Below are 10,316 nucleotides of genomic sequence, written 5' to 3' on the forward strand. Positions count from 1 at the left end.
GGAGGGGGGTGTGAGAAAGGGGGAGCTGTGAGGAAGGGGGCCTTTAGGAAGAATGGGGAGGAAGCAGGTGGAGGGCGCGCCTCCGTTACCTGTGAGTTGTTGGCTTTTGCATTCGGTTGAACGGTCCTACTTTCGAGAGGCTTGCAAGCTGGGGTCTGGGACGCGTGACGTGTCACTGTTGCGGGACTTTTGAAACGTGGGGTTGTGAGAAGGGACTTTGGATGGAACGCTCTGCCTCTGCGGCATCCTTAGAACAGAAGCGACGGGGCCGTGTGAAGGCAGCCGGCCCAGCCCGCGTCTGGGGGCATTTCTGTGAACTCAGTTTAAACGAGAGGATTGATCAACGGGTCGCTGCAGAATGAACGGCAGCGGTCTGAGTGCGAACCCTTTGGAAGCGATGGTCTCTGCAAGCGATGTTCTTGGTACACGGAACTGATATGTAGGCATTTCTGTTAGCATTGTATTTTGCAAAATTCCGGGGTGCTTCTTAACTGTAATCTCTCTGAACTACAAATGCAGCCCTTCTTATTCATGTAAAGCAGCATTTCCAAGGGCTCCCCTCCATTCTTTCTGTCCCAAAATGCATCCTTCCTCCTGTATTCAGAGGGATCTTTTTAAAAAAAAAGTATGTGAATATGTGGCTTAAAACGCCCATCGGCTTCCTATTAGTGAATTAAAACAAAATCTAGATTCCTCCCCTCCATCTTCAGGACCCTGATTATCTGGCCTCTGCCCACCTCTCCATGGTTCCTGCTGCAGCCTTACTGCCTTTTACCTGGGACCCTCTAAGCCCTATAGTCCCCAAGGCTTTTGTATTTGCTTCCCTTTTGTCAAAAATGTAGGCTCCTTTCCCAGTCAGTCTCAGTTCGGATACCTGAGAGATTTTTGAATGTCAAGTTCCGTGAAAGCTGGGTCTCTTCCTTTTGTTCATAAATGTATTCTTAGTACTTAGAACAGGGCCTGGCCCCTGGATAAAAAGGTACATAGAGAGGAAGCCGTTTTATATGAAATTTAAGTATTGCCCATTTGGTTCTCATCAGTACCTCCTGGCTTTCACTGGTGAACAGTAATCAAAAGATTTGAAATATGGGAAGTCAAGCTGCTCTAGGCTTTTACTTATGAGTAATTTTCTTCTTTTCCCATAGCGTCCTCCACGAGCCCTCCCACCTGTGCCAAGGTAAAAGTACAGTACTTTTATTTCGGGGTTCTAAAAGTGCAAAACGAATAAAGTGAAAAATTGACCACCATTGCAAATCCATCATAATGCAAGAAAGATTTCTTGATATTTTTAAGAGAAGGCTTCTTAACAGTTTCAAGGTGAAAAATCCCTAAATCATTAGGGTAACAGTTACAATGAAATGTTCTGTTTCAAAGCCTGACTGTAAACACGGGAGGATAATGGATCTATTCTGAATGTTTTAGTGTCCTGTTTAGCAGAATCCTGGCCGCCTTTTGTTTGCTAGAATACTTTCCTCAGAATTTAAGCTGATTTTAGTCAGTGACCGAGTAAGAGCTCTTAATCTGTTTAATCTACTTTATTAATAGATAGAAGGGGGTGTGGATATGGAGATTCAGAAAATATTGGGGTTATTTTATTAGCAGGTTTACTAGTTTATTATTTGTAAATAAGCTAGTTTGTAAATAAGCAAACTTTGTGTGAAAACTATTTTTATTTTAAATTTGTAATGATTTAAGTCAGTTTTCAGTTTGACAGTGTTATAGATTTCTAATTAATAGAGTTTCTTTTTTTTGTCTTTGTCCTGATTAAATTTGGTCGGTGTCATGTAAAGTGCTGTTCAAGGTGAGTTCACTGTTAATGTAAAATTTTCTAAATATGGTATTTAATTTTCAAAAGTTTAATTTGTTAATGTTTCTCTTAAAATTGAAACTGGGTGGTAAAATTTATAATAATACAGTATCTTTATCATAATAATCTATGGCTGCCATTTTTAAGTGATGGTTGATAAATAACACTAGTTATATGGTTGGTATTTGACCTTATAAATACAAAAGCATTCATTCCTGTATGGAGTCACCCTAATCATAGCTCATAGCTAGTTATTATTCTGTATTAGGGACTGCATTTTCCTTTGTCTCATTTAGTCAGGATGGACTGGGTTATGCTACACAATCCCAAAATCTCAGTGACTTAATATCATATAAGGTTATATCTGGTTAATGCAAAGTCCATTGTGGCAACCAATCAGGGCATTTGCCTTTCACTGCCTCTTCACTAATGAGGTAGTGATTCAGTCTACTTCTGTCCTGTGGTTTTGCCATCTCAACATGAGGTCTCCTCAGTTGTCAAGGGAAGAGAAAGCTGGAGGGCTTCTCACTGGCTCTTTCAGTGTTCTGGCCTCCAAATGACACAGATCGCATCTCTCATAGTCTATTGACCAGAACCAGTCACAGGCCTAAGTTGGGGATCAGCTGAATACTTGGTGAGCACACTTTCTGTGTCCCTGTTCCTGACATTGCTGACCAGCAGTGAGCTCTTAGTACAGGGGTCGGTAAACGTTTTGACTCGAGGGCCACAATGGGTTCTTAAACTGGACCGGAGGGCCGGAACAAAAGCATGGATGGAGTGTTTGTGTGAACTAATATAAATTCAAAGTAAACATCATTACATAAAAGGGTACGATCTTTTTTTTTTTTTTAGTTTTATTCATTTCAAATGGGCCGGATTCGGCCCGCGGGCCGTAGTTTGCCCATGGCTGTTTAGTACAACACTGTGGGCTCTCTTTGACTTTGTCAGTTTTTTACCTTCTTTCCCTTCATGTGTAGGTGTTGGCTGGACCCAAAAAAGAGAGGGAAAGGTCTTCCCCTAATACAAGTGCCCTTTTGAAAAAACTGTTCCCTGCATAGAATTGTAGGCAGCCTATTCTGTTCTTTTTGTTTTATAGATGATGTTCCACTTAGTCGTCCCAAGAAAAAGAAGCCGAGAACGAAAACCATGCTAGGTAAGAAGCTGCTCTTTGTTGTGTGGAACCACAGGTTTTCCCAGGACCTGGGGCACGATAAACATCAGATCAGGGAGAGACAGGTCCCAGCAGTGCCGCGTCACTGCTGTGTTGAGGTCACCTTGAAGCAGTGGGACTCCTGGTGGCAGCGAGGGACCGGCAGTGAGCAGCCTGAAGAGTGCCTAGAAGGATTCATAAAATAAAGGGTTGTGTCACCAACACTCTCACTTCCACTACGTTCTTGGACTCTTGGAGGTCCTTCATCCCTGGACAACATAAGTTATCTTAAGCTATGATTGGTTCCAGACCCTTGAACAGGTTACTGGATTTAGAGACACGGAGTTCTTGGATCTCTCATTTTAAATATATATTTTAAAATATATATTTATTGATTTCAGAGAGGAAGGGAGAGGGAGAGAGAGATAGAAACATCAATGATCAGAGAGAATCATTGATCGGCTGCCTCCTGCACACCCCCAACCGGGGATCGAGCCACAACCCAGGCATGTGTGCCCTTGACTGGAATCGAACCTGGGACCTTTCAGTCCACAGGCTGATGCTCTATCCACTGAGCCAAACCAGCTAGGGATTGGGTCTCTCATTTTAACCCAAGGATATCTATGTTAGAGCATGAGACTGAGGCAGGTATTAAAGCCCCAGTAATGAGCAAGTTCTATGAACTCCTTTTTGTTTAGTTAATCCCGGATGCTCTGTCAGTAGCTCAGACTCGCACCTCAGAATTCATCACCTTCAACAATAAATCAATTTTTACTTCTCACAAATTTCTGTTAATGGAACCCACCACTCTCCCAGTCAGTCACTCAGGCTGGAAGCCTCAGGGTCACTGCTAACTGGTCCCTTTGCTCTATTTACTTGCTTCTTTTCTGACATTTCTGTGTCTCTTTCCCCTTTCGTTTCCACTGTCACAACTGTAGGCCATTTAGCCCCTTTCCTCTTCTGAGCTATGGATTAGCCTCCGACATTGTGCTGCTCGCTTTCTTTCACTCAGGTCCTGCCCAGCGCTGCTGGGGGAGCTTCTTAAAGCTCCTAGCTGGTCATACCTCTCACTCGGTCAGAAACGTCTTTTCACTTATCATCGATTGTCTAACAAATGGAGGGATAGATGGGGAAAAAGAAAGACATGGAGATGGACGCAGAGAAAGAGAAAAAGACATGTAGACACAGACAAAAAAAGAAAAGAGATTCAAAGAGACTTGGATTTGCAAAGATACTGAAATGTCAGGCTCTAATAATTCACTCACAGTTAAATACAGACATGTACATCTGCACTCAGGAAGGTAACGAGTGGAGGAAACAGCTAAGACAGTTGGAGCAGAGGTGTGGCTACCAGCGCTTCCTTGTACAGAAGAGAAAACGAAGATTCGGTGCTCTAGGCAAAAAAGGGGATGCATTGCTAGGCGTTTATTAAAGCTGTTCATTTAGGTTATTTCAAATTTTTCACTTCCACAATTTTGCAATTCTGAAATAATGGATGGTGGGGAAGAAGAGCTATTTCTGGAGGATGGATTGCTAGCAGTGAAATTGCTAGACAAAGGACCTGTGTGCATTAGTAATATGATAAGATTCTGCTAAATTGCCTTTATGGAAGCTTTAGGCATTTGCTAAATCCTTGACAACATTAGACAATATCAGTCTTTTAAATTTTGTCAATCTAGTGGGCAAAAGTGCTTATTTTAGTTTTTTATTTATCTGAATACTAATGAGGTTAAGCATATTTTTATTTGTTTATTAATACGTACATATTTGTTCTTTTGTGAAGAAGATGGGCATGGGAATATAGTCAAGTAAAATTCAAATATGCTGAAATGTGTCAGATTCTGTTCAAAGACTTGATGACGGGAGAGATTGAAATGAATGGCCAAAGAAAAAGATTCATAATTTATCTGTTAACCCATTTATCCAAGGTGATGTTATCAGGTGTTAATTTACTAGTGAAGTACTAAACTATATAGGAGCTGAAAATTCTTAAGGCATAAGACAAATAAGAGAGTTCGCTGGGGTGACAGCTTCCGTTATGTTATTACCTTATTGTGAAAATGGAAATTCTGAAGCAAATTCTCCTCTCCTTTTTGTTCTTCTTCTTCCTAACAGCCCCCCTTTTTTCTTCTTCATTATCCCTTGTTCCTTCCTTTATTTCTTTTCTCAACTTAAAATTCAGAGTTACAAGGGAGGAGAAAGGAAATCAAGATTGGTTCTGTAGGAGAAGGGGTTATTACATAGGAAACATTCCAGTTCCCTTTTTTTACGACTCAGTGGTCTCTGTTCAAATTATCCCTTTTTTTCCCCACCCTATTTCTGTAGCAAGTGCTTCTTTGGAAGGTCTTGTTCAGACTGCTATTCACAGACCATCTGAGAGCAGTGAGCCACCAACTAAAGAACTCACAGAGCATCCAGAAGCTCCTGCTCAAAGAAGACAGAAGACAAGGGTGCCTCTTGGTATGTAAAAGCAACCAGGTTAGGTTGTGATTTTGGGTGTATGTCCCCATTCCCCTCCCATATCCCTTTATTTTTCCTGCTTGCTTACATTTTTTATCACTAGAGTTGCTCTAATGGGTTAAGTCAAGAACACTTTAGAGGGTCTCTTTTGATTCTATGTGTGTAGATTATGAGGGAAGTGGTACAAATTCAGGACTAAAATAGAAAGTTTGGATTTTGATGTGTAGAAGAATTTAGTATATGATGAAACAGATATTTAAGATTAGTGGGGGAGGGATAGATTCTCTGTTAACAATAATATAGCAACAGCTAACATTTATTGCGTTTTTCTGTGTCTCAGGGACTGTTCACAAGGTAGACAAGACTATATCATTTATTTTGCCTATCAAATTGGCAATGCTTTTAAAAATTTATAAAATACGAAACTGTTAATGAGAAAAGGGTACCCTCATACACTGCTGATAGGAGTATAAAATGGTATAACCTGTTCAAACTTATAGGAGTAGAAGTAACTACAATAGCTACAGTCATTAAAGGAGGGTAAGTGCATTATTATAAGAGTAGAAACTGGTAATATCAAACATTTAACAATGTGATAATGCCCAAATAAAACATGGTATCCATTTAATAGAAACCAAGTACTCATTAACAGGATTGTTTTGGTGATGTTGTGATATGGAAAACCATCAGTAATATATTGTTGAGTCAGAAACAAAGGTTGTAAAATAGGATGTATCAGAGGAGCCCATTTTGTAAAATATGTGCATTAATTTTTAGGGCTGTCTTAACAGATTGCCACAAACTGAGGGACTTAAAACAACAGAAATTTAGTCTCAGACAGATCTGGAGGATAGAAGCTCAGGAGCGAGGTGTGTGCAGGGCCACGCCCCCTCCGCAGGCTCTAGAAAGAACCCGTCTTTGTCTCTTCTAGCTCCTGGTGGCTCCTCGCAGTCCTCGGCTCATGACGGCGTAATGCCATTCTGTGCCTGTCGTCACATTCTTCCATGTGTGTCGCTGTTGGGTTACATAATTTTCCCCATACTTGTGGCATTGCAATGTCAAACATTTTGTTGTGTTTAGAGGTCTAAAAAATTTTAAATCAAATGCAAAACAGTGTTGCCCAATTACAAATTTTAAGGTTCTCTTGTATTACAAAAGTCTTGTACATGACTTTTCTTTTTACATTATAGTAATTAAAAAATTTAATATTATATAATATTTATTTTATTTTATTTTTTTCAGAATTGGAGACTGCCTTCACCCAGGAGACATCTGGCCCATCTTCATTACGGAATGAAAATGGAATCGATGTGGAGCCAGCTGAGGAGCCCGTTATTAAAAAACCTCGAAGGAAGACAAAGTAAGGATTTATTTGTTCTTCTAAATATCCTTAAGGAACACTCTGATGCTTAATTTGGAGCTTCCAAATGATAGCTTCCGATGAAATCTGATAAATACTTGTATATCTCTAGGATAAGTAGTATTACAAAGATATCAGTTAAACCAATCTAATGACAATTTGAAAAGTGTAGACCACTGAGAAAAGTAAAATGCTGTACTTGAATAAAAATTTTTAGGAACTGTCTCTAAAAAAGAGAAACACAAGTAGAAGATTTTATATAAATAACAAAAAATTACATATTCAAGATATTAAAAATTAAAGGTAATATTAATAAAATAGGCTATTGTAATTTATTTTCTCATTTTATCAAAATTCAAATTATGATTATTTCAGCAATAAATAATAATGTTTAATTTAGCATAGGATTCAGTGTTAGATAAAATAGAATGACATACTTTAAGGAAGCACCCTGAAATTATATAACACTATTACATATTTGTGTTTAGACATGACCCTATAAATAGATATCAATGTCCATTTAAAATGATATAAGCCGAAACCGGTTTGGCTCAGTGGATAGAGTGTCGGCTTGCGAACTGAAAGGTCCCAGGTTCGATTGCGGTCAAGGGCATGTACCTGGGTTGCGGGCACATCCCCAGTGGGGGATGTGCAGGAGGCAGCTGATCGGTGTTTCTCTCTCATCGATGTTTCTAACTCTCTGTCTCTCTCCCATCCTCTCCGTAGAGAATCAATGAAGTATATTAAAAAAATAAATAAAATGATATAATTTTAAGTCTGGAAAGAACCTTACAATCTAGTTCAGTCATTTCATTGTCCAGAGGATAAAACTGAGGCCTACATAGCAGTTAATAACTGATTTGTTTTGAGTAAAATCCAAATTTCTCTGCTCAAAGTCCTGGGCTCTTTTCATTCTACTCACAGGTACCTCTTTATGTGGGTTTGTAAAAATTCAGTAAGCACCTAGTTTTCTTACTTTCTCCCTGGTCCCAGGAAGGCCCGGCCAGCAGAATTGCAGTATGCCAATGAGCTAGGAGTAGAAGATGAAGACATAATTACTGATGAGCACAGGAGTCCAGAACAACAGTCTGTATTCACTGCGCCCACGGGCATTAGCCAGCCTGTGGACAAAGTGTTTGTGGAAAAAAGCCGTAAGTAGTTCCTTGTTTGGAATATGAGCTCTTTAAAAGTATGTAAGGCTATCCTTTGATCTAGGAATTATACTTCTGGACATCTGAATTACGGCAATAAGCAAAAACATGGACAAAAATGTATACACCAAGCTAATCATCACACAGTTATTCATGGGAGCGAAAAACAGGAAGTAACCTAAATATAAAAAGCGGGGGAATGATTTCAGGAAGGTATGCTTTATCTATACAATAAAATCTGCATCATTAAAAATAGTGTTTAGGGAGAATTTTACATTTCGTGGAAAAATTCTAATGAAAAATAAACATACATACACAGATAGTTTGATCTCAACTATAGCACTCACAAGACAAAAGACTAGAAGGAAATAGACCTGGTTGTTTCTGGGTTATGAGATTTTGGATAATTTTTTAAATCTCCCCTTACCCTCCACCCATTTCTTTATTCTTCGTTGTACTTCACCAGTTTTCTGCAATTGTTAGAGGTGTTGGTGGTAGGGCAGGTAATGATATAAATTCTTTAATGAAGAATAAATGAGAGAACATACAGGATGGTATCACCATATTACATAAGAAATATAACTATATATTCTTTTGGAAATAGTTCTGATGAACTGGTTACAAGACTGCATTTGCAGTGTTTTAAGAAAAACTTACTGAGAGCATGGTCATGACCATATGCTCCTCCCATGGATATGCTGTCAATGTGCTGCCTAAGAACTCATCTGGAACATGAAGACTAGCCCTTAAAATTTACAGCTTAGGTTTTATGTAGGTTGTTTAAATTGTGGTTGTGTAATACCCCATCTAAGGGACCTTCGCCAGTGAGAAACCTGTGACCTGGAGAGACTGACTTATCCAGGGTCTCACAGTCCGTTAGTGCAGGACTGGGACTCAGAGTCTCATGACTTCCAGGCAAGTGCTTTTACGGGTAGACCTGTGGCTATTTAACACACTGCAGGCTATTTTCAAGCAGTGTCACTCTGTTTTTATTCTTGCTTCCCTTGGCGCAGAAACTTCCCTAATAGGGTAACTGACTGTAAAAAATACTAGTTTCTGTCCAATAGTTGTCTTTTCTTAGGAAAAATTAGGTAATAAACCCCTGACTTTTGTTCTCCAATGTACCCGGCAGCCAGGTCTGGCAAGCAAGACTACGCTGGAACCTCTCCTGCTGCCTGAGGTCCATTGTGACTGGTAGACATGAGAAGGGACCTCCTGGTCAACAGTAAAGGGATAGGGTTCTGCTCACACAGGGCTGCAGGCTGGCGCTTGACCTGGTACTTGCACAGGAATCTTCCTAGACGTTTATGCAACAATCCATTTCTTTCCTGTCATCACAGAGCATGTGCCATCCTACATACACTGGGGTCTTTTCCTGAGAAACGTAAAGGGTTTTTGGATAGTGGTGTACCTCTATAGTGTTGACATTTAAACTTCAGCACTTCTAAAATCTCTAAATGAGAAGGTATTAGACGCTGTCATCTTAAAGGTTTCTAGACTTTTTTTTCTTAGTTGGAAGTTCATTATTTTATTTCATTAAAAGTAGTCAATTTCCCAAACTGTTACTTCAACATCTCTTTTGGTTTGAGAAGGAAGCACGTGGACACGCTCGTTCTAAGGGCTCTTAAGGGTGGAGTGATTTTTAAAAAGAAAGACCGGCAGGTTCTCTCTTGTTGGTGGATAACTGTGTCATGTGCTCTTAGGGCGATTCCAGGCCACCGACCGTTCAGAGTTGATAAAGACCACAGAGAACGCGGACGTGTCGATGGGCCCGAAGCCCTCCTGGACAACCAGGGACGTCGCCCTCTCCGTGCACCGGGCTTTCAGGTGGCTGCCTTTGTTGGACTTTTCTTAAAACAAATATTCTATAATTTTTTTAAAAAGTGTTGATTGTTCAACACTGTTAAATAAGAAAATGCTTGATTTTACTTTTTATGAAATGTTGAGTTTTAATCTTATATGTGAATAGGTTTTAAAAGTATTTTAGCCTTTGACCTTAGTAATTCATGCGTAATAATGAAACCCTTTTCCATTCAGGATGGTGGGTCTGTTTTCCCATGGCTTCTTGGCTGGCTGTGCTGTGTGGAATATTATTGTGATATATGTCCTAGCAGGACATCAGCTTTCTAACCTCCCCAACCTTCTGCAACAATACAAGACGTTAGCATATCCATTCCAGAGTCTTCTCTACTTGCTTTTGGCTCTAAGTACAGTTTCAGCTTTTGACAGGTAACACTGCTGTGACTATAGATCCTTCTAACTTTTCTTCAGGGGGAAATGTTGAGCAAAATGTGTCACTGACGATGACAACTTGCAAAATAGAATTGTTTTGACTTCTTTAGGCCAGTCTGTTATTTGCGGGAGGGAGTTGGAGGTGGGAATGCTGTG

At 39.9% G+C, this 10,316-nt stretch overlaps 1 protein-coding gene across 4 annotated transcripts in view; it reads left to right on the forward strand.

Annotated features, from left to right (window-relative positions):
• The first annotated feature begins 12 nt into the window (after positions 1 to 12).
• TMEM237 (transmembrane protein 237) overlaps positions 13 to 10,316 on the forward strand; it is a 35,788-nt gene continuing 25,484 nt past the window's right edge. For 2 of the 4 annotated variants that reach the window (XM_015559122.1, XM_015559121.1), the window contains exons 1-9: positions 13 to 91; positions 1,146 to 1,177; positions 1,791 to 1,801; positions 2,904 to 2,960; positions 5,283 to 5,417; positions 6,660 to 6,777; positions 7,771 to 7,928; positions 9,632 to 9,755; positions 9,966 to 10,157. In XM_015559122.1, the coding sequence (XP_015414608.1) occupies positions 53 to 91; positions 1,146 to 1,177; positions 1,791 to 1,801; positions 2,904 to 2,960; positions 5,283 to 5,417; positions 6,660 to 6,777; positions 7,771 to 7,928; positions 9,632 to 9,755; positions 9,966 to 10,157 (866 nt within the window). In that variant the 5' untranslated portion in view covers positions 13 to 52. Of the gene's footprint in view, positions 92 to 132; positions 440 to 1,145; positions 1,178 to 1,557; positions 1,802 to 2,903; positions 2,961 to 5,282; positions 5,418 to 6,659; positions 6,778 to 7,770; positions 7,929 to 9,631; positions 9,756 to 9,965; positions 10,158 to 10,316 lie in introns of those variants that run through there. The other 2 variants (XM_015559123.1, XM_015559124.1) reach the window with 2 other exon arrangements.

The sequence above is a fragment of the Myotis davidii genome, unplaced genomic scaffold, assembly GCF_000327345.1.
Source record: "Myotis davidii unplaced genomic scaffold, ASM32734v1 scaffold914, whole genome shotgun sequence".
NCBI lineage: Eukaryota > Metazoa > Chordata > Mammalia > Chiroptera > Vespertilionidae > Myotis > Myotis davidii.